Source organism: Anser cygnoides, chromosome 14, assembly GCF_040182565.1.
Source record: "Anser cygnoides isolate HZ-2024a breed goose chromosome 14, Taihu_goose_T2T_genome, whole genome shotgun sequence".
Taxonomy (NCBI): Eukaryota; Metazoa; Chordata; class Aves; order Anseriformes; family Anatidae; genus Anser; species Anser cygnoides.
In genome coordinates, this window is record NC_089886.1 from 18,792,870 (window position 1) to 18,817,848 (window position 24,979).

At 37.5% G+C, this 24,979-nt stretch overlaps 1 protein-coding gene and 1 long non-coding RNA gene across 10 annotated transcripts in view; both read left to right on the top strand.

The window, feature by feature from the left end:
• GABRB2 (gamma-aminobutyric acid type A receptor subunit beta2) overlaps nt 1-24,979 on the top strand; it is a 162,796-nt gene that overhangs the window by 1,356 nt on the left and 136,461 nt on the right. For 8 of the 9 annotated variants that reach the window (XM_013178462.3, XM_048064692.2, XM_048064694.2 and 5 more), the window contains 3 exons: nt 492-724; nt 848-939; nt 1,852-1,919. In XM_013178462.3, the coding sequence (XP_013033916.1) occupies nt 648-724; nt 848-939; nt 1,852-1,919 (237 nt within the window). In that variant the 5' untranslated portion in view covers nt 492-647. Of the gene's footprint in view, nt 1-77; nt 227-491; nt 725-847; nt 940-1,851; nt 1,920-24,979 lie in introns of those variants that run through there. The other variant, XM_013178464.3, reaches the window with a different exon arrangement.
• Nucleotides 11,077-24,979, top strand: part of LOC136786418 (uncharacterized) — a 29,823-nt gene continuing 15,920 nt past the window's right edge. The window contains exon 1 of the long non-coding RNA XR_010825006.1: nt 11,077-19,635. This is a non-coding gene — a long non-coding RNA (uncharacterized lncRNA). The remainder of the gene's footprint in view (nt 19,636-24,979) is intronic.

The window sequence follows — 24,979 nt, forward strand, 5'->3', positions numbered from 1 at the left end:
CTTTTACAATAAACTATTCGTCATCGCTTGTTTTTTTTTTTTTCTTTTTTTTCTTTTTTTTTTCCCCCTCCCTTTTTTCGTGAGAAATCCTGTAGGCGCCCATCTCCCCTCCTCCCCCTCCGCCCGCCCCCGTTGCAAGCTCCGGCTCCTTTGTCCGCACCTCGTAGCTCCTCAGGCGGGTTTTTCCAGGGACGAAAAGTTAGGCTGCCCACCTGCCCCTGGCGCCGTACGTACCCGGTGCATTCCCTTTTCTAACCTTTCCCCTCCGTGTCAAATCCCAGCCCGTCCAGCCCCCACCCCCCTTTTAAACTGGGTTACAAAGCCGCTGTGCCCTGCACAACTCCCAAAACTTCGCTGCTTGCTGGGATTTATATTCTCTGCTAACAAAAAGGACAACAAAAATATACTCGAGCCTCCTGTGCATGACTTTTTTTTTTTTTTTAAATAATGCATTTCCTTCTTCCCCTTTAATTTTTTTTTTTTTTTGCAAGGAAATTTGCTCCATCTCCAGCAGCAACCACTGCTCCTTTTGATGTTGTGGTACGCCGTGCGCATGCGCCTCACATTAGAATTACTGCACTGGCCAGAATAAGTTGGATCTCTTCTTCTCTTCACTGAAACCCTAAATCATATCAAAAGCTAAAGGGATGCTGAGAGTCCGGAAGAAGGGTTACTTTGGGATTTGGTCCTTCCCTTTAATAATCGCTGTGGTGTGCGCCCAGAGGTAAGTGATGAACGTATCTCTTTCGCTTTAGTTTGAATTGCTCTGCATGTTACTGCTAAGGGGAATGTACGGCTGGGGTCTGAGAAATAAGAAATGATGCATAATTATTCTCTTTTTCTTTAGTGTCAATGACCCTAGTAATATGTCACTGGTAAAAGAGACCGTGGATAGACTGCTGAAGGGCTATGACATTCGCTTGAGGCCAGATTTTGGAGGTAATTTGACAGCTTTTGACTAGGAGACGTTACATATTTGGGGTGCTGTACCTTAGTGTGCATGGTTTTGAAGCATGCTGTGGATGCTGTTGCTCCGGAGCATGTGTGATTCCGTTTTCTCAAGCTGATCCAAAGTTAAGCCAATTGGCACTCGATTTTCTTAGCATAGGGCGCTGTTAATGCGATCATTTACACGTCTTGCACATTTAGAACTGGTCCCTCATTGTGTGTGTGCGCTGACAATTAATTAACCTGTAATTCAGCCCGCCTTTAACTGGCTTTCTCGAGGTGCAAACCCCTCAAGTTTACCCAGCGTTGGCTCCTCAGAGCCTAACGTGCCTGTGACCGCGGTTACTATTTTTGAGTACAAGCTGCGCTGCTCGCTGCTACCTAAACGGCATTTAACCCCCTGCGCGCTCCCCCTTCCCACTATTTGCTCTCTCCGGCCATTTAGTCCTTTCGGAGGGGGCCTCTGGGGGCTGTCTTCCCCGCCCGCCCTCCCCCCCGGGCCGGGCACTCGCAGCCCCCGGGGCCGCCCCGTCCCGGGCTGAGCGCGGCGGCCGGTGGCGGAGCGACGCTTGCCGGGGCGCGGCGGGGGGGAGCCTCCGCGTCCCCTCGGGTCCCCCCACGTCCCCCCCGTGCCCCCACGCAGCCCAGCTGCCCGCACGTGTGCGCGTTATATAAAAGCTGAACCCGGCGCTCCCCGCGGATGGGGGCAGGCTGCTTTCTTTTGGGGGCAGGGGAGGGGGGGGGCACACACACACCGCACCTCGCTGTCATCCTCCTAGCTTTTTCTTCTTCGTGTTCGTAATCCTCGTTTCGTTTTTTGCCATGCGTTAGTCCCTTGTAACTCTGGTAAGAATGAGTTAAGTTCTTCGCGATCACATTGCGGACCATCTTGTCGGTTTGCAGGTCCCCCAGTGGCCGTTGGCATGAACATAGACATTGCCAGTATAGATATGGTGTCAGAAGTCAATATGGTGAGTACTTAGGGGCTGGGGGCTGCTTGCTTTCCGCGGGGGGGGCTCTCGCATCCCCCCACCTCCTCCGAGGCGGAGCGCTGCCCGCGGCCTCCGGAGTTCCAGAAGGGGGGTGTCGTGTGTGTACCCCCCCCCCCCCCCCCCCCCCCCCCCTTAACTCCCCAAAGCCGCCCCTACCACCTATGGGGCAGGGGGAGGCGGACGCCCCGGTGCCGCCCGGCTGCGGCAGCTCCCGGGGCTGTGCCCGCGCCTTGCCGCGACCAAGAGCGCCCCCTGCCGGCCGCGCGCCCCCGCCGCCAGCCCCGCGCCTCGGCGCGCTCCCGTGCAGCCCTCCGCGGCCTCCCCTCCTCGCCTCCGGGCGAGGAAAAAAAAGCTGACCTCTGCATTTGTTTCTCGCCACCCCCCCGCTGTCATCTGTAGGCATAACACCCCCCTTTTATTTAAGCATTACAAATAGTTTGCTGTTTTGTCTGACGAGGACGCTTTCAAATAATAATAATAATAAAAGGCAGATTTTACTTCTGTGTGTAACCAAAGCACCATTTTTTTTGTAGCTTGTTGCTGTATTCATGGTCATGGCTGAGTGAAAGAAGTTTATGTGTTTAGTTTTCAAGATGTTTATCTCTTATCTGAATAGTTTCAACCATCTGTGCTCAGATGCTGAAGTTGCTCATAGGACAATTGCTTTGTGTGTTTTACTTTAATTACGTGGGAAACTAAAGAAGAGCAGGTGAAATAAGACAAGTCTCATCTTCTCACTGAAGAGGCTGTTCATGCTTTAGACTAAAATTGTCCAGCATTTAATTTGATTACTTGGAAATGTTTGAGGTCAAGTTTTGAAGTTATCTCAACATTTTAAGGACAAAACTTGGCCTTAGACTCTTGAGGGTTTACACCCGAAAGACAAGAAGATGCTGAAGCATGGTAGCAGTAACTGGTACAAAATAAATGTGTTTTTATGTAACGTTTGTTAGTACTTCTAGAAGTTTGTTTGAAAGAACCTTTCAGTTATTTTGAACTAATTGTAAAGAAACATCTTACCAAACAGAAATGGGATTTTTGGGATACTGCTGCAATTGTAATGATGCGTTTGGAAATAATATTTTGAAACTTATCAGTTGTGTTAATGTGATTGTTCTACTGAAATACTTTGTTTAATGCCTTAGTGGCATGTTTATGTTCTCAGCAGTGTTGACAACATTTGTTCTCAAACTGGGGGCATTCTGTGATGTACAGGAGTTTTTCCATAACGTAAGCTGTAGCCCTGGGCCTAATCTGTGGATGACCTTAATGGTAGCTGTGTTGTGAGGTCTCAGTGACAGAGAACTTGATCCTGTTCTTTCAAGATGCCAGGAAAATGCTGAATAATCTCACACTGAGCAACACCACTTATGAAGTAAGGGACTAAAATGGGCTTCTAAACTTTGTTTACGCTAAACTGTTAATTTAGGACCTATTTTAGTATTTAGGACCTATTTTAGTATTTAGGACCTATTTTAGTATTTAGGACCTATTTTAGTATTTAGGACCTATTTTAGTATTTAGGACCTATTTTAGTATTTAGTATTCTCCCTTCCAGAGCTTTAAGAGCAAAGAAAGAAAATTGCCTTGTATTTTAAAAGAGTTTTCATTAAAACTAATCTGGAAAGGAGAGAGATGAACATAGTTAGTTCTTAGGCTGCTAGGAGCAGTGTGGGAATGCTGAGGGTTTTCTTGATGGAACTGCAGTCTGCTAGGTCCGTATTACATCTCACGCCTTCCAAAGTGGAAGGTAGTGCAAAATATTTTCTTCTTTAGATAAAGAGAGAATGTTTCAGGGATTTCCAGAAATTTGGTCTCCAGTTAAAGGTGATAGCATATTGCAGTACTGTGATTGCTGCTCGTAGACTGACTATAAAAATGCATATTATTTTTAGTATTCTGAAGTCAGTTTGTTATGTCTCTATAATGAAACGTTTGAACTTTGTGAGAAGTTTTTTCAGACTGTCTGTAAAACTGCTGGGGGGTCATGTGTAGTTCATTTTGTCACAGGTTTGTCTAAAGTCTTAAATTACTTGAAGATGATACCTGCTTCTTAAAACCAGCCATTCATTTTCCAGCTTTTTTCTTTCATTTTACAGCTTCAGAAGAGATTCCAAACCACGATTATTTTCTTAATCTGCTTAAATGTAACATGTAACAGTTCATTTAGCAATGAACTGTACACAAATATTAATATATCCTGATAGGCCTGAAGTAAATGGGAAGAGAGGCATTCAAGCAGAGAACAAAACACTTGGCTTACAAGGCCTTAACTTGTTCATTGCAAAGTCACCAGAATTTGGCCTTGATTTTGGTAGAAACCAAAAGGAATACCATTGAATACTAGCTGTAATTTTTAGATACAAAACCTTTTGAAATAATGACAGAGAGAGACACATGGAAATAATCTTTTGGATTTATGTGCCTGTTTTCTGAGCAATGGGCTTGCTGTTGCTCACTGTGTAGTCATGGTAAACACCATTGACTTAAGATAAATGAAAATCATTGTTTGGGGTCATGTATTAACATTAACAATATCAAATTTTTGCTTTGAGGTGAGACTAAACAATGACTGTTATTTGGCTTGAGCTCATTTCTGTTAATTCTGATGTTAACTTACTTTAAAATTACCAGCCTTCCATTTCTCTTCCAGTCCTGTCACATTCTGTGTGAGCAGAAGGCTTGTCTTCAGTATCATGAAATATCATAAGGCTTTTACTTTGTTGAACAGGAGAACTTAGAACAACCGTTACAGAAATTAAATGTATGCTAGAGATGCCTTTAGACTATGAGTTCTTACAGAGCTGATGAATATTCCTCATTATGACCAGCTCACAGTGTAACAGGTTTTACAGTTGCATTCCAAAACCTTTTTGTATGCAATAGAGTTAAACCTGTAAGCTGTTTGCTTGTTTAACCTTTTGTAGACAGAAAGTTGAACTGGCATTTATCTTACTTTTCAAAAATAGTTTTTAAATACTGGTACTTCTGAACATAATTCAGAACACAATGAATGTGAGAAAAGTGAGAGCTTCAGGCATATTTGGCTGTCAACAGGTGTCATGGCTATTCATACTCAGTCTGCATTTTGTGAGGAAATAATATACATCAAGTAATGATTCTATGTAGTACAGTATAGACTATGGCTAACTCCACTCACCTCTTTGGACCAGGCATTGCACTTGTTGAGTATATGCATTAGGCTGGTTACACTGTAGATTTTCTTTAAGTTTATCTTACTCAGGTGACTATAGAAAACCAACATGGAGAGGTGTGAAAGCTATTTAAACTGAAAGTATTTTCCTATGTTAATTATTTTGATTTTATGTGAGATTAGATATATTGCAGTGAGTCTAATGCAATAGAATCATAGAATATCCCGAGTTGGAAGGGACCCATAAGGATCATCAAGTCCAACTCCTGGAACCGCACAGATCTACCCAAAAGTTTAGACCATGTGACTAAATGCACAGTCCAATTGCTTCTTAAATTCAGGCAGGCTTGGTGCAGTGACTGCTTCCCTGGGGAGCCTGTTCCAGTGTGCAACCACCCTCTTGGTGAAGAACCTCTTCCTGATGTCCAGCCTAAACTTCCCCTGCCTCAGCTTAATACCATTCCCGCGGGTCCTATCACTGATGATAACAATATTCTCAATAGACTTTCCAGGTGTTTGTTACTTTACTTGATTGTTTCTTCTTAGCTTCCTTTTCCTTCATAATAAACATTCATTGTAAAAACAATGCCTCTAGGGAGCTTGTCTTCTTCTTTTTTTTTTTTTTAAATAACTAATGCCAGCTGGGTTGCCACATTTCCCCATCTTCATCTCCATAGTTAGCTGTTGAGCAGTCCAGTTGACAACACAGTGACCAAGACAGTCCTTCATCTTTGTTTTCTCCCACTCCCTCCGAACAGTTCACTCATAAATTGCTGGAAGAAAATGGTGCCGGTTCATTAGGTAGTACTAAAATAACTTTTTTCAGAAGCAGCTGAAGATTGCAAATATGTTGTACATTTGATCCATCCAGATAAGACATGAATATTTCTGTGGATAATGTTGGTTATGTGGTGGTTTTCAATGTCTTGGCTTATTCTGTGTTATATAGGTCAAAATCAACCCTTCCCCTCCCATCCTCCTCTTCTCTTGGTCTACAGCTATTTTGGGAATCTAGTACAGGATGTCTTGAAAAGAGGCAGAGACGTTCCATGGTTTTATATATATATATATATATATATATATATATAAAAAAAATTTATTTTTTTACCCAGTAAATATACATGTTTTTAGGTAATGATTTATATATTTAATTAAATACAACTCTTCACATTGGGGGTTTGTGGAGAAGAATCTGAACAGTTTTTATTTAATTTAAAGTATTTGCTTGCCTACCATTGTACAGATTTTGGCACAGAGATTTAGGATGTGTACATGGAGTTAAATAGACACAATAGGCTGTTTTGTCTTAGTGGGAGCCATTTGGATTGATTGAGTACATAATCCATCGAGTGGGAGCTGCAGAAACAAAGGAGTGATCGTCATCTTAACAGGGTGAGATTTACTTATTAGTATATGCCAAGTTTTACAGAGCACAGCCTAATAACTTCAGAGCTCAAAAAAAAATGCTTTTTGTATCAAGTTTTGAATTCTGTATTCAGGATATACCAATAGTAAGCACAACACTCAGAGATCTGAATAATCTCAGTCCAGCAAAAAACAGGCACAGCTGTATTGTGCCGATAGACGTTTGGCTTTTGGTTGCTTTTGATAATAGAGGCCCACTACTGGTTTTCTTAAAATCTTCCATGCTTCCTTGAGGTGTTTTCATTAACAGAACCCAACAGACATAGGTTTATATTGTGAAAACAACAGGAGCTGTCTTGCTACCTCTCAAGTAGCAGCATTTATCCTTATGTGTGAAAAAGGAAGAGACAGCTTGTGATGTAAAAAGAAATAGGGGTTAACTGGTAAGGAAGTAGAATGGAGCTGTTCCAAACCAGAAAACTCAGTGTAAAACATAGATAAAGGTCAGGTAAATAAAATTGGAGGGAGTGACAAAGAAAATAGCAAAATAGAGAAGAGTGCCCTATGTACGCTGGTACAGAAGGAAGTGAGAAAAATTTTCTGTCAGCAGTATCCTCTTTCGTTGATCCATTGTAGTTGTGCACATTGCTGTGCGTGATCCATAGAGAGTACAGAATTGGAAATACATAGAAAGGAAAATACTAGAAATATTTGTTAGGTGTTTCTTTTCTAATCTTAAACGCTTCCCAGTGCTAGAGACGGTTGTTTTTATTATATCTTCTGTATTGTAGATGTATATGCTTCTTCACATAAAATAGTGTTTCTCAGCAGACAGTTTGAGTTTGGCTCTTGCGAAATTATTTTGTCAAATTGTTGTGCTTGTACACAGCTGGCCTATATTGAATTATCTACAAAGACTTCTGTGAACGCAAAGTAGGTGATGTCTATCTTAGGAACTGAATCTTTTTTTTTTTTTTTTTTTAAACTGAAAGGCCTGCTTTATCTCTTTCTTCGATTATTGTCTGGGATGGCATCAGAAGACCTTTCCTCTCCAACTGTAGTAAAATACATTAATATGGATTTCCATTTAGCATCTCTTGTACTATGTCTCTAATTCATGCAGTTTTCTTTTTTAGCTTTAAGATATGTAAAAATGTATTTGAACATGGGAGTTATTTTTTAATGTTTATCCTTGGGGACCAAAGCATATATTCCTATGGTACACTACATATGGGTTGAAGTTTTCATACTGGTTTTGCTAGAATACACATAGTCACAGTCTGAAATTACTTCTTTAGAACATATACACTAGTGTAGCATGTTGGGAACTGCTTTCATAAGCCAGCTCAGAAGCAATTATATATATTTATATACATGATATGTTATATACTAGTATCATAAATACTATCATTAGGTGTATTCTTTGAACAGTGTCTGGAAATATATTTTTATAAGAATTTCAACAAGGGAGTGAAAGGCATTTTAATTCCACCATGTACTTACTTTATGTGTCCTAGCTTCTGCTTAGAGATTTCAGAGGTAAATGTTGACTCCTTGGTTTATCTTGTGCTTGGCAAAGTCTTGTTATGATGGTATTAATTCCTGCCTAGCTGAACTTCATGTGGCTTTTTTTTTTTTTTTGAGGTCTTCCCAGCCTTGGAGACTGAGAGTTTGTATATTTGCTCTTTTTTTCTTTGTTTCACAGGTGGAAACTTTTCTTTAGCACTGTCAGAGCTCATGATAGTTGTGGGTTCAGGCTCATGCAACTTTTACCTGAGAAGTGGAAAAAATGGCTATATAGATATCCCGTTTGGAGTCATCTGTCCAGTCAAACACATGTTTTTGTATCCTCGTCTAGTTTGTTTTAAAAAAGTAGCTCCTGGTAAGCACCCTAGGTTGTTACGGCAGTATACTTTCCTGTTGTTTTTTTGGTGAGTTCCACTGTGGATTCTCAGTAGACCCAAGCATGAATTTTTGTTATGCAGAGATGAGAAGCAAATTACTTATAGCTGTTGATCCTGTAGGCATTATCCTTTTGCAGTAATAACTTTTTTTTTTTATTTTCTGAAAGTATGTTATTTACCTTCATATTCGAAGGCAGTGAGAGGCCAGTGACACTACTGGCAGCAAAAAGAGGCTGGTGCTGGTGTTTTTTTGGCATTTATTTTTTTTTCTTAGTGTGCGTTTTCTTTTTTCCTCCTTTTCATCTTCTTTAATAGAAGAAATTAATCACATGTCCTAGTCTTGATGGCGTGTATAGGGGACAGTTACTGCTCTTTGATTTTGTACAAAGCAGTTTGACTTAGATATAAGCAGTTACAGCACCTAAGCTAAGACAAGATTTTATTTTTTTTTTGAAAACTGTAATGGGGAGTCTTTTTTTTTTTTTTCCTAGAAGCATGACATAATTCTTGTACTGTTTCTTTTTAAGGTCAATATAAGTAGTTAGTTAATTGGATTGTTCTTTGTGTGCTGCAGTGATGGAAAACTTTAATCAGCACCAATGAACCAAGAAGATTTCCTACTGTTGATTTTTCAAAGTGATTGCTCTGGATGTATTCTGCAGGCCAGGGCATGGCTGTCAGTAATTTAAAGAGATTGCCTTGGAGATAATTTCTACAATTAAAATAATAATTAATGCCGCTTTGTTTTTAGTAAACTTTGACCTATAAATATTTAAGTAATTTGACACCTGCCATATAATAAAATATATTTGTTTTTAATATGTTTTCTGATCAGTGTCTTGGTGCTAAAGAGTGGGAATGAACATAAAGTGTACTTTGTTAGTTCCTAGTACAGGGCTGGTTTATTTCATAACTTCTCTATTGAAAATCACATAAAACCTTTATAGACGAGCTGTGTAGTAGAATGAAAAAAATTATTTTGTACTCTATAAACTTGTTACAAGTTTAAGCTGTTCCCATAGTTTTATTTGTGCTTCTCGGTGACTCTAAAGTCTGTCAGTATACCGCAACTAAATCCTTATTTTTCATCTCTCCCTTTTTTCTCCTCATACCCCATGCAGCTCTCTTCAAGGTTTATATTACAGCTTTTAGTATTCAACCATGAAGAAGTACCGTCTTATATGGTAATAACTCTTTTATTTTTTTCTAAAAGTAAGCCAAATCCCTCATAGACTCCTAGTGGTTAATACCATAGGTCTTTGCAAGAGCTTGTATGGGTTTGGTAAGCAGGATTTGGTCCTTGCATTTAGAAAGGGGATGATCTTCCATGAGTTGTTTTTTTTAAAATGTCTTTTTGAAAGAAATGGAAAAATAACATCTTTCCTGTCTTTAGTGTTAAGAGCTTCAGGAACAGTCATGTCTTGAGTTCTTAGTACTGAAAAATTGTCTACTATGGATGGATAAAATCTGTAATTTAAAAATAAAGCAATATGCATAATTACATTAAATGTATAGGCATACTATGGGTTTACAAAAAGACAAACGTGACAGAAGCAGCCTTTGTGCTTTATTGTAATTATTTTTGCTGTGCTTCTACAAGGATGCCTACCCTGCTCACATTTCTTGACAGCAGTGGTATTTACAATAGACTTGTAATGGCTAGTATAATGCAAGTCTTGTAGAAATAGTGCTATAATGGGTATATATAGTTAGTCTTGCTTCATATCCTGGCCTTCAGACAGGTAAGTGCTCTCACTTCATAGGTTTTTGTCTAGAAAGATCTTTGCATATTAATTATCTGGCTAGGTATTTTCAAATTAGCTAATCAGCACAAAGATTGAGACTTGCATCACATCTACTGCATGTGTCCTTTTGAATGAGTTTTGCAAGCAGTTATGTACATACTTGCCAATCAAAATTAAAATTTATGTGCTAAATAGGAAAAGACAACATTCAGGAAGTTGGCATCTGGGCAACTGAATGTAGTATTTTTAGATCATATTTAATGTAGGCTGTTACAGTCTAGATGAAGCATTTTGAGTCAGTGGTCGTCCCATTCCCCCAGACTTAAAGAACGCGGGGACTACTGTCTTGAGCAGCTTTTTGCGTATCTCTATCAAGTTTAAATCCTATTAATTTTTTATTCTGTAAATACTAACAAATGGATTCACTTATTAGGCCCAGAGGAAAAAGAATTTAGCTATGTAGGGGAAAGAAAATCAACCCTTCTGAGAGATGTGTTTTGCACCTCAAGTGAGCACTGTTGTGGAGGATATGGCACTTTGGTGGTTTATCTGTAGCAAAACCAGTGGAAATTGTAAAAAGTTTGGGCTTGGATGGGGTAGTATATTAAATTACCCTAATGTATGTGTTTTGAGAACCAGCTGCTTGGAGTGAAAAGTCCTCATTTCAGTCTTTGCTCTCTGGGTGCTGTTACTTCTTTCTTTTCTACTTTAATGAATAGTCATCTCCATTAACTAAGTGACTCTGAAAATGGATTAAAAAACAGAATTTACCTTCACATTTGAGTATCCTGATTTTTGCTTTTGAATGCTTTGTTTCTGTTGCCATTAATTTTGAATTATTTGCTGTATAGTAGCCTGGGTGCAGTGAACCCCTATACTAGATAGTTTATTAGCTTTTGATGATTGTGAGTGGAAGTATTTAGATTGCAGAGGGCCAAGAACAGAGGTCTTTGTCACAAGTTAACCTATGAAAGGCTATCAGCACATCCTTTGCCTTCTACTCCATCACTGGAAATGTTTTTTTTTGTTTTGTTTTGTTTGTTTTTCTGAATGACAGTAGCCTTGACTTGCTATTGTATTAGGCATGACTTGAACATATTAGCTTTATCTAGTTTTTTCATTATATTTATATATTATAAACCTGTCTGTATTTACTGAAGTAGGAGCTCTGTCCTGAGTAGAAGCACAGTACAGCTCTTCAGCAATTAGGAAACTAAGCAGTCAAATTGGCAGAAACTTGTTAATGTAAACTTTTCCAGAGATGAGTCATCACAGAGAATTTTCTTTAAAAGTCGTTTTGGATTAACACAGTGCAAAGGTCCCTTTATATGCCCTAAATGTAGTGTGGTGTGTGTTTGTGTGGTGTTTAGTTTAGATATGACCTTTGGAGAAAAATTGGGCTGAAGGCATAGAGTTAGGTAAAGGTTGTGCTAAACCCGTTTCAGATGAGAAGGGGTTCCAGCAACACTTGTGGATTTTCATATATAATTTGAAATATATATTTCATAATTTTTGGGATGTCTGAGAACTGAAGTCACCTGGCTTACAATGTTTAGAAGTATTTATTATCCAACTTCTTCCATTGTGTACCTAAAAGAAGTAGCCAGAAGTTCCTATTGCTTTTAAGTAACTGAAGGCATTTTTTCTCAGTGAGAATTACATACTAAAAAAAATTTAATACTTAAGTACGTGAACAAGGTACTGAAGCCTCTTGAAAAACTACTCACTTCTATGAGTGCAGAGCCATTTTGAAAATCTGGTCCTAATTTCCACTGTAAATGATTTTTTAACTGAATTCTAAATTGTTTTTTAATAGTTGGAACAGAGATCCATTATGCTCATCTGAGTAAAACTGGTGCACAGATTTGTTTTCTCTATAGGTCTTTAAAAACTTCTTATATGCATGCTTTTATTGCATCCATTTAACAAAAGTCGTGAGGTAAGTTCAATTCATTGTGGTTCTGAAAGGGTCAATATGTGTTGTCATTTGCATAACAATTATTACCCAAAAGTCCAGAGGTCATTATGATCCATTTTTTGAGTCCATATTTATGTTTCCTTTATAAAATGTATTTTGAGTTAACAGACCCTGCAGCTCCAAAGGAATTTGTTGGGCATGGTGGAATTTTTCTCCTCTTTCAAGAACCGATGACCTATGTGGGATCCCTTCAGGGCACTAGAGTAACAGTGTTAATCCATGTTTGACGAGATGTGCACTGAAGGAGTCATACAACTTAAGTAAAATAAAATTGGTTTGAAGGTTCATTAGATTGAGTTTCTAAATTAAATAATTTAGGAACATAACTCTTTTATTATTCCTTATTATGAAGTGATTTATTCTTTCAGATAACATACAGAGAAGAGGGAAGTGTGATTAAGCAAATATGCACGTCATATTTACAAATGAGAAGCTGTATTTTGCAACTAATTGCATCATTTCACTACATATATAAGTCCAGAAATGACCAAGGATGCCTTTTATTCAGTTTGAAATTTTCCTTAAATTTATGTGAACATTCAATCAATTCTGCTGTCCTGTTGCTCTTTTTCACTGACACTTTGCAAGATTGCAAGGTGAGATGCTTTTAGTAATTCCATCCCTAATAAAATTACATATGTAATATTTATATCTAATAGCATACGCCTCCTTATGTTGCTCAGGATAAAGTACTTAATGACATAAGTAGATGGAAAAATTACTTGCTTTATTTCCAGTTTTGAAAGAAGCCTTTTCAAAGGTGTAGGAATGTTTATTGAGGTAAGCATATGTTCAGATCAAGTTTCAGTCAGAAGTATATTATTATAGCTGATATACAAGTCCCTGAAAGCAGATTTGTAATGGAAATGCCAGGAGACCCTTAACTATAATTGTTCTCGTTAGCCTAGGAATGAGTACAGTTTTCATTGATCTACTATTATGTGACACAAGTGACCACTTACAGACAAATCCATAATTCTAGTGAACTGGCTGTATTCGAAACATTAGAAGTATCCAGATTTATACATAGGCTTTGCAGCGTGCTTGTGTGAGCTCAAGTCCCACACGAGACTTGTTTTGAGTTTTAAAATGTTCAAATCTGATGCTGATTTTTCCATTGACGCTATTTCTGACTGTTTTCACAGATTTGTTGATACCTAGAAGACTTGAAATGCAATGAAATGTGGCTCCTGTATTTTCTCAGACATTGCGTGAATGTGGACAGGGTACTAGTTTTCAAAATTATTACTGTGTGATAGGTGTTCTTTTGAAATGAATGATAGTACTTGGTAGTTATTGTTGGCCAGAAAGTCATAACACTTTGCACATGGATGTGGTTTAAGGATTTTTAAAAGCTGGAGACTCTAGGTGTATGAAGGAAGTTCTTTGCTCTAAGGCTTGAGTCTGTAATGTGCCGTAACTAAATGCTTTGGTGAGGCAGCATTAGGAGGCTCCCGTGGTTCCTGCCAGGGCCAAACTTCCACCATTGGTAAGTGGAAGACATCAGTTTACACCTATATCTTTCTGGCATCCAGTTTGACTTCTGAGTTAAAAAACAAAACAAACAAAAACAAAACAAAAAACCTTTGTTCCAAATCATAAAATCATCATAATTAAGGTTGCAGGTAATGAAAAGACTTAAGTGTATATTTTAATTTTGATCAACTTCATAATTGGATTGACTTTTTGAGAACAGACTGATGTATGAACATTTTGTATGTCATTTGACAGAGAGAGGCATTTATGCTACAGTAATATGCTGACTAGGTAACAGTTTTGTAATAGCATAAAGGCAGCAGTCATTCAGGAAAGATCAAAATGAGAGATTTCATTCAAAATTCTTTCTTGTATAGCAAAGAGTTTTGGTATAATTGTTTCACATGGAAAAATTGTTTTTGTAAGGTAGTGTTTCATATTGCATGTGGCTTTAATTACATCTTTTGAGTTAAATTAACTCAAAAAAAGTAACTGGATATTGTGTTGTTATAGTTAAAGAATATGTTGACTGCAATATACACAGCCTTTTTAACTGTAGGCATTAGGAGATTAATATTTGAAATTTTCTCAGTTGATATTTAAGAAGATAGCACAATTTTTTTGCCTTTTTTCTTTTTTCTGACTATACTGTACTGTGTCTTTCCCATTTTAGAAATGAATCCCTGTATGCTTGCGGCTGTTTGTGACTCAGTGGTAAAACTGCTGTTTGACTCTTGAAAATCATTTTGGAGGCTTCTGTACTTGAGGAATGTTTACTCTTCAAGTACAAAAAGTGTCAAAAGCAAACATGTCACTGAGTTGTTTGGCTGGTGTGGGGCTTGTGTCTACTTCTGCCACTTTGAAACTTACTATTGGGAACTGCAGGATGCAACATGAGAAGTAACATGTAGAATGGTTGCCAGACACTTAGAAAAGATCTGGACATTCTTGTGAAATATGAGGGGGGTTATTCACAGAAATTAGGGAGAAATTCATTTTTGTTTATGTGTTTTGGTTGTCAGGGAGAAAAAGAAAAAAAAAAAGAAAAAAAGAATGTCAAACATGGGCATGTTTTGAAAATTGGATAACTAAACTCAGTGGGGAGAGGATGTTAGTGAGTCCTTCAGGCTGTGGATAATAGAAACTAGCATGTGGAAAAGTAGGTGAGAGTTTGGACTCAGAAATGTGCAGCAGGAGTTGTACATCCTAAATACCTGCATTTGTTGCAGTTAGGACAAAGATTTTAATTTTTCTGCCTTCTTTTCTGCCTTTTTTTTTTTTTTTAAATGAGAACTTGAATGGGAAGGATCTGTCTTCTGGTAGCCTGAATTCTGGAATAAAGGGATGATCCAATGTCTGCATTTCATTGTAGTAGGTAATTGGGAGCTGAATATTAAATCAAAGATTTATAGATTAATACTATTAATGCATTGTCGATATATAAATTATTGTACATAAATATTGTTTCATAGGTCAGATGGTAAATGACAGACTGCTTTCCCAAGCTTGAAGTCAGACTGTTTTCCACAAATTGAAAAATAACTCTCTGTATCTGATGGGGATAAATCAGGAAAATACTGCTTTGGTTTTGTGTGAGCTAGTTATATCATATGGGTTTTTCTGGGAGAAAGAGACTTCCTACCTTGAAATGCATGTTTTTAAAATCTTGATTAGCATTTGTAGCTGGAGGTTCTGGAACCATTCATTATATCTTTCATAGACATGCCAACATGGATTTCTTATTTTTTTATATATTTTTTGCTTGGTTTTATGCAAGTGTCAGTGCAAGCAATTATCTAAGGTATGTTGTATGGCTAGAGTTGAATGTGTTGAGATTGACATTCCAGTGTGTGTGTGTGTGTGTGTATATAAAATTGTTTATTTTGTTATCAGTTTAAGGAGGGGCAGACTGTAAGGCAAGCTTATGGCTGTGGAATTGGGGATTTGGTTTCCATAAGTGACGTGAGTTTTTGTCAGCTGCTGGGGCAGAAGGGCTTCTTTGCAATGGCTGCAGCTAATATCAGCCTGTAAGCAGTGGCTCACACGGGTGTGTTGAAGGAAGTCTTGCTTCTGGAGTCTTATTATATGTTTCACGAGAATATTCAATTAGACATATATTGATGCATCTTGCAAACTCGAAACAGAGAAGAGACAATAAACGTAGTGTGTGTATATATATATATGTTTAGGTTAGAGACAGTGCTGGTGTAAATGGCTGTGTGGGTAGCTTCTTTGATAAAGACAGATAAAGAATATCTCATCTGTAACAGGTGAAACTGCATGCCACTACTTCTGGGTTTCGGCTACAGAAGTAGAATATGTACTTGAATTTTCTCTCACCTTTTTAAGTAAGATATAAGTGAGAGCTTTAATGAGAAAGGTGAATGTAGGTTATGGATGGGGCTTTGTAAATCAGCATTTCTGTATTTTAACATGGTCTTAATTGATACAGATCTCATGGATCTTTAAAGAGCAAATATATAGTTCCATTTTAACTGTGCCACTTCTGACTCAAGGCTTCCATCTTATGTTAAAGCAACCTTAACAGAATCATCAATATGCCCTTGAATTGTCAGTAATAGTGAATCTATGAAGCATGTAGTTGGTTTTGAGTTTTAAACATTCATTTAATTTTATTATGCCTGCTGTATAAGACAATGCTTATTTAAATTTGGCTCAAAAGTTAGATCTGAGATTTTCTTTTAATTGGTATATGCCAGTCTTCCAGTGTGCCCCTGTTTTGCATGAAGAGACATGACATTTCTTGAGAATCTTGGCCTTTTAACAGTTTTTTTTCTTGTGCTTTAGTCCTCCTTTAGTTTGGCCACAACAACTTTGGGTAATACAGACAGACAGACAAGGGGTATATAAATGCTGATTGCATGACTGGACTTCGTGTATTGAACATGAAGTACACATATTGATGAGGTACAAAACTGTCCTCATCATAGCTATCTGTTTCACCAGTGTTTCATCTTGTTCTTCAGGCTTGTTGCCTGTGAATATTCATTGATGTCTGTCATCTTATGCCTGGCTCTGAAGAGTATTCTCCTCCTCCTCCTCCTTGTACACACTTCTGTAACACTTGGCACTCTCTGCTTCCCTGGGTCAGTTATGTTTACTCTGGCTGGTGCAGAAAAATGGTTGAGCATTAATGGTTCAGCAAACGTAAACACATTTACAAACAAAAAAAAAAAAGTGAAATTGAATTTGTAGCCTGTGAATGTTTGACAGTCAGCCTTAACCCAGCTGGCACTGCTGTAGTTATATCATTGTACAGAGTGCAGCAATAATGGCAGCCTGAGTGCTTACCAGCACAGAGAAAGAAATTCTGTATGTTCTGTCCTCACATCTTCATTTGCTGAAGACAGGTATCCTTGAAGACACAAGCGTGTGCTAGAAGTTAAGCTTGTAAGTGTTTTGCTGAACAGAGCCTTTTTTGATCATCCTGCTTTCAGCCTGGATAATTGCATTTAGCTAGGAGGTGGGGGAATTTTACATTGTAACCAGTGGTAATGTCATAAACAGGATTATGCCTTGAGTTGTGTGTGGCAGATTAGACAACCATCAATAAAGAAAATATGTTTTCCAGCAAGTATTCTCATTGGAGGAAAAAAAAGTAGGAGAGAAAGATTAAGATGCAGTATATATCTAGAATTGTTTCTGTGCAGAATATTTTTTCCAAATTTCCCTTGAGGCTTCATCTGTTCTCTGAACATCCAAGAAGCACGTTGTGCTTCTGATCAGCTTCCCACTCATTCTCACCCCCACCACTTTGCTGTGTCATCTTAATGTCATTTTTAAATGCTAACAAAAGAATCATTTTGTTTATCATGCAGAAATAAAAATCTTGAGAGGGAAAAAAACATGTCTTTTTTATGTTATTTTAGCAGATCAAAGCTGACTCATAAGAGTAGCAAATATGAAATAAAGTAATTGATGTATTTAAAATTCACAATTCCCGAGTTAAGGATTTAAGAAGTACTTTGATTATAGTCATCAGATTTCATAGACTCTTTTTATAGATGATTAGTATTATTTTTAGAAAGCTTACCTTGCTGGAAAGTATTGCATTTAGAATACATAACAGTATAGCAATTTGTGATGCTGGATGTGGAACTGATACTTTAAATAACTCAGTCCCTTAAAATGAACAGTGACCGAGTAAACTGGAGGCCAAGGGGGAAGAGTAAAAGCAAATTCTGTCTGGAATAAGAGCTCTGGCATCACTTGGCATGGGAAGTTTTAGGTAATTCTTCATTTATTGCCTTTCTGATAGCCTGGTATAGGAAGATCCTAGAAAAAATTTCAAGTATATAACGGGTACCATTGCAGACAAGCACTCATACGAGTTATCATTTTGACCAAACCAAAACAAAAAGCCGTGGTTACTGAGTTCATGCTATATGGTCTATTATAACTGTAAGGTGAAAAAAATATTCCTTTAGAGGTCAGTGAGGCTTGAGCCTTTTGCTTCTAGAGAAAAGGGAGAAAGGTGTTAATTTTGGGGTGGGAGCTTAATCTTGGTGATGGCAATGCATAACAAATGTGTTAAAGAAGGGAATAAAATATATACAAACGTTACTGGCAGTATATGAATAACAATGGGAGAAAAAGCGTTTGTATTAACTATATCACATCAGTAGGACAAATACTTTGTCACGTTTTTCCTGCGCACTCATAGACTTCATGCACTTTTAAATGTGATATTTGTTATTATATCCTGGGAAAAAAAATATCCTTTTTTTTTAATGGCTATTAGGAAAAGTAATTGGAATTTTGGTTCATCTCTGGTGGTCTTGAGATGTTTGAAGTCAAGTCCCCTGTGACTATCTAGACAAAAAGTCTTCATAAATTTGAATTAAGGTTTAATTCGATTTATGTAAAAATTGACTTCAGTTTATAATTTTTGCTTGACAATCTTGTGAGTTTCTTCACACATGGAATAATAACATCTTCCAGATTGTGGGGTTTGTAGTGCTACAGTTGCTGTTTCTTTTGCAGTATCAGATAAAAGCCCTTGTAATAACTTTGTTGTGATCAGGACAAAGATTTTTTTGATTGGAGGAGATGAACTACAATTTTTTGTCTCAAAGTGGCAACCAACGCTAGCTCCCCTGCTGTTTAGAAGAATATCCAAAAGATCCATTTAGCAATGTATGTAAAAGCATCCACAAAAAGCAACAGAAACGTTGTGTGGCTGTCACTGTGTAGTGTTTTCCAACAAACCTTACTTCTGAAGCTCACTAGTAAGAAAAGTGTTTCCAAATCCAGTGGTAGTGTAGAATAAACTTGCAAACTGTCCAGTGCAAAACATCTTCCTCTAGAGCAGCCAATTTTTGTCCTGCTTGGATTATGTTTCTGTATTTAAAAACAAAATAAAAACAACAAGAATGAGTCTAGGAGGAACACTTCTTTTCCAGTGATCTTAAAACACAACTAAGTTTATGACTTAAAAAAGCAAAACATCTGGAGTTGCTTAGTTTTATGGGCAGAGTTTTATTAGGGCTAGTTAGATTTTTCTTTCTCTGTGTAGTTATACTTCTGATATTAAGAGAATGTGGGACTTAAATGAACTGATGTGGGAATTAATGGTGATAGTGAATTAAGGTTTTGATTGAGATCTTCAAACAGAAGGAATTAAAGATCATTCTTATAAATTTGAGTAAGTTGCTGGGGAAACTTGGAACTCTCCCTTGAGATAGATCAATGTTATAGTCATTTCTGGCTTCCCAGCTTCTAATGCATTTGTTTCAAATCTGTGATGCTAACTGCTGGTTGACCTCCTACACCTGGCTAATATAGGAGAGGATAGAAGCTTCTTGCTTCATTTCATTTTACCTTTACATCTACTTACAAGCAAGTTTAATTCTGTCTCCAATTCTAAGTAATTACACCAACTGTGAATGAGTATTAATGATAACACCTTTTTTTAAAGGATGGCAACCCTTGTATATCATTAACTTGTTATATCATCAAATCGTTATCTTAACATCTGATGAAAGCCATCAAAATAGTTGAGAGAGGTGGGTTGCAGGAAGGGATGAAAGGGACACTCTGTCCCACCAACCAGGTAACAATTCTATTTTACAGAAGGTTGAAGTAGTTTCTTGGGCTTTTAGCAATATGACTATAAAAATCATTGGACTGTAAGCTTGTAAGCAAGAGCAGACTTTCCTCTGGTGGTGGAAATCCCTGGTGCCTTGCCTTCCAATATGCTGTCCATGTGTTTTAAGTGAGGTGGAGTAGTGGTGCTGTTTGCCATGTCACCTCTGTATGCCTCTGACAGATTTTTAAACAAATGGCTGTGTTATAAATATGACTTCTCTTTCATGGTCATGTGCCATTATTACTGATTCTGGAAAATTTTCCCCTCCTTCAGCATTTATGTTACAGGGTTTAACAATAACCTTTTTTTTTTTTTTTCCTTTGTGAAGATATTTTTTGCTAATTCACATCTGGAATTTGCATAGATATTTATTCATGAAGGTAAGAACAGTTGCCATGTTGCTTCTGTCTCGGAAGTCTTCAGCAGCAGAAAAGAATTGCTATGTTGGGCTGTTTTCCCTCATGTTTTCTAAATATAACTCAACAGCAGTCTGGTTTCTGAAGCCATCTGCATTAATATGTCTAGATAAAATATCACATTAGTCATTTATAAGTGAGCAGAACTTGGCAGAAATGAAAATAGTTCTTCATAAAGAAGGACCCTTTTAAGCAGAGTTCTTAATGTGCTAAAGAGTAGAGTTTTGTGAGACTAGTGATTTTTAGTTGTCTCCTCTTTATAGGCACCCAACTGTGGTGAAGTTTTCAGAGTGTTTAAGACTTGGTTTTCAAAGAGTGCTGATTATTCACCTTCCTCTGAGATTTTCACTTCCTCTGTTCTCAGCCCAAAGCATTTCTTTTGTAGGGTAAGGGCAATGATTCCTTTAAAGTCTTATTATGCACAGGGATGATGTGAACCAGAATAGCAGAAGGGGAGGAAGTTTTAAGAGAATAAATAAATGGAATACAGGTATACCAATGTTTCCCACGCACCAGCAATATCTATTTTCCATAATTATTGTTCTTATGAAAATAGTGTTTTGAGGTGACATGGATTAAATAAAATAACCGGTATTTCGTCTCAATAACATTGCTAGATTTCTGATCTTTTTCTTAATACTCGCTTTTTTTTGTCCTTTTTTTTTGGGAGGGTGGAGGGCTACTTTCATGCATTTGCTTGGAAAGAGATGTGATTATGATTTATCATTCTCACCATTCGGGCCTGCAAAGATATTCACAGAAGTGCAATTACTTAAACGTCGCATTCCTTCAGCTACCATCACTAAGATTTTATAGGTATTTTATTCAATATTCCTCTCTTTTAGTAGAAAAGGATTTGCAGTGTAATGACAGCATAGCAAAACTGAGGGGCTTCAGTTCTCCCAGGAATCCATCTGCCTGACATTGACACACTGTAAATCTTCTCTGTGATCTTTGCCCTGTCCTCCGCCATTGCAATTACTACTCTGACTTTCTTCAAATTTTTGCATGGTGTTTGTTGTTGTTGTTGTTCACTTTTTTTTTGTCTGTCTTACCTATCTGTTCTGAGACAAGGTGTGACAAAGGCAGCAGGTGATTTTTGGATGAGCATTTTGTTGTTGTTACTCATGCTGTGGTGGTGGTGGTGTCTTTTTTTTTTTTTTAATCCAATATATATATATATTTTTTTTTTCTGGAAATAATTAATTTTAGTGTTTATAATAATTGGAAACAATTCCTTATGAACTTATGTTCTTTATAGTAAATAGTGTTGCTTACAAAAGCTGAAGGCTATGAATACCTTCCAACTTAGGTGTCTGTTGGCACTCAAGATATTTATCTGAAGGCTGTGCAGTCTGGATGCACGCAATCCTTTTGTTGTTGCTGTTGTTTTGTTTAAAAGTTATATTATCATTCAAGTGTCAAAGTGACAGCCATAACAGTCTCCAGACAGTATCTAAGATTTTTAGCTGTGTGTTTATCCCTGATATTGAATGTGGATTTGATTATTTTAAAAGATTTGAATTAACTTCTGCAGTGACTGCCATTAAGAAGTTATCACTTACCAGTGACATCCACACAGTGGTGGTAATGGAGCTAAAACTTCTGTATATTTGATAATAACCTCTTTAAAATGTCAGCGAATACCAGCTCCAGACAAATGCTGCCTTTTCAGTCTGACACTTCCAATGCACTCCTACAATGCATTGTTATCTATTCTGGGAAGGTCTGATAGCATTTTTATAACATACATGTAGTTTATATATTCCTCTGTTTTCTTCTTGCATCCCTATAAACTAGGAAATGGTGTGAAGTCCTGCTGTGTGGATTCCTGTTTGTATGAGTATGGACTCACAACTTGAAGACCTCAGCAACCATCTTCTTTTTTTTTTTTTTTGAAGTGCAAAATAAGGAATTGTAAAAATAGCTTTAATATCAGGTATAAAGAAGTGAGGGTTTATTTCTGAGGTTGCTTTTGCGTCCCTTAACCTAGGCCCACAGGTGGGCTATGTGTAGAAGGCATTCACTTTTAATGTTTTGGGATTGTTTTGTGCCTGCATGAAATCCATTGTTTCTCCTTCCCTCTTTCAACTTTGCCTTCTCTGATACACACTTCATGCCTTTCCTCTCGAAGGCTGTGGCCTAGAGAAAAAGGAAATAGGGCTAGAATACAGCACACAGACTTATGTACAGTTAAAATAATCTGTGGAGAGTGATCTTAGTGCATCATGTGTTGGAGTATTTGAACGCTGTACTGGGGTTCCTCTTAAAATACAACACTATAATAGTTTGAATAATTTGAATCCAAGAGCTGAACCCCGGTTTCCTTTAGCCATATTGTCGCTGTAAATCCTGTGTAGTATGAATGGCAAATTAAATGAGCGGTCTAGTTAAATTTAAATGTCTGGCTCTAGGCTGTCTGTATCACAGAGAGAATCAATAACATAATGCTTGTTTTGTTGCCTAGAAAAGTAGTGACAGTAGCACTCAGGTCAGAGACTACTGTGAGTTTTCTCTAGTCAGCGTCCACAGAAGAAGGGATGATGTACTAAGTACTACTAATACTTAATTATTTGTTAACTGTTTCTCCAGATACTGTTAAAACATTTTTCTTAACAGCTTTTTTAATTTTCTTTTTCCTTAATGCTTCCCAAACCTTTCATTACTGAACAAAAATAGTGAAACAACAGTGTAGGGTAAGAGCATTGAGAAAGGCTGAATAACACTTCTGTATTCCTCAGCTTATCTGGTGCTTTGAGAATTTTAACGGAGTACCTATTGATACCGCCTGTAACAAATGAAATGCAGCAGCGAAGACTCTGAACATCTGGAGTGCAAGCTAAGTATCTAGGTCAATAACTGAAAGTTAAGTTGTTGCTTCAAGATGGTACAGGATAGTACAAGTTAAGGATAGTGGTTGAGCCTTACTTCTCCAGGATTATCTCAGTCTCTGTTCAGTGATTTGATTTTTCTTTCAAGTTGCTGGGAGAACATAATTTTCAGCTTCAGCAGCTTTGCATGTGCATTTGCATCTTGTGACTAAAGTAATTTTATTGATGTTGTTATTAGTGCGCATCGGAAAGTATGGTAGCAACAGACTTTGTCACATGAGGGCAACCTGCCTTGAGAGACACATGCAATGAAGGATTATGTGCCTCTGTCTGAATACTACAGAGAAGAGTTTTTCCTTAAAATTTTCATAAAGACATGAATGAGATGTTTAAATTCTTTACAGACATTTTCTTCAGTGCAATCTGATGTTATTCTCATGCCAATAGAGTACAAGAGAGTGGCATAGAAGACATGTATGTATCTTCAATGGAGTGCTTTATTATATAGGACTATCTTTTGATACCGATATTCTACGTTTGTACAGTTTTGGCAAATGCCGCCATCTTTTTAGAAGGCTGTTTGAGAGTTCGAACAATTTTTTTTTTTAATCAAGTAAATACAGGCAAAAGTCCAAGTGAATGTACCTGCCTGCAGTAGAATTTTTTCAGCTTTTCTACAAGTATGTCCAGAGGTGCATTGCTGTTATCTTAGTTTTATCCCCCCAACAGAAAATACAGCTGTGTTTGTAAAGTAATTCCACCTTGGATATTAAGGCACTTTCATTATCTTATATACGTATACAGACGTGCACACAAAGACGTGCACACACTCCATAAGTAGTCCCTTAGAGTCATCCCATTCTGATGGGAAATATATGGGTAAAAATAGACTTTTTTTGTTTTGTTTCAGAGGTAAATTATATCAAATTCTAATTTGAAAGACATACATGCTATACTTTGCTGTTTTGTGTATTAATATTCCATAGCATTTCCACTGAAATAAGGAATAGCAATAGCTGGAGTATATCCATATGCCATATGAGAACATACCTGAATATGTAGGAAGTAGTGCAGGAAATATGTCTGCAGTGGAGCTGTGTTCCACCTAACAACAAAATGATAGCTTATCTTTAAGCATTCATGAATCATTACAAAGAAGCCTCTCGGAAATGTGTGGTTTTGTTTTTTTTGTTTGTTTGTTTTTTGTTTTTTGGTCACGGTAAACGAGAAAAAAAAAAAAAGAATAACGCAAGCTAAAATTAGTAACCAGCTACTGGCCTGCTGAATTTTTTAGGGTGATATGCAGCTAACAAGTGATGTGATGACAGACAGCAGAAAAATTCTATTATTAGTCCACAGAAAGTCAAATCTCAAGGAAAATATTATTTGACCTGTGTATTGTGGAAACCTCACTATGACATACATAGCGTTTTCTCCAGAAGTGTTCTCACACTCAAACTCTTCTGGCACTTCAGAGTCATTAGCTAATTCCAAATCAATACTCCTGATATGTGGGTGTTTTTTTTTGTTTGTTTGTTTTTAAATCAATCTGTGTTGTAAGCCCCATGTTTTTAGGGACCAGTGTTTTCGTGACATCCCAGTGGCATGAGGTGGAGATGATTGGAATTGAGCTTCCCAGAAATTACTTCTCTCCTCTCAGGACTGAACTGCAGACTGAGAGTAGAGAGGAAAGACAGAAGCACTAGTGCCTTAAAATACATCATCTGAGAAGCTCATTTCTGGGGGGGGGGACACGATTCAAGCTTAACATCTGTAATGTGATTAATAATGACTGAAATTTCCAAGGACCTTAATTGTATGAAAAAGGAAGGTTAAAGAAAGCTTCAGCATTACAATAATGGCTTTTTGGATTTAGGGCATTTATAATTTTTCTGCACAATTTGTGTGGCTCATATAAGAACAGCAGACTGTAGTAATGAACAGTTATTCTAGACCACAGCTGTATGCCATAATCTACTTCTCAGCATTGGTGTCGACTAGTTCCATTGCATAAATAGTGTTTAGGCTAGAAAATTGTGCATCTTATTTCCGCAGTTTACT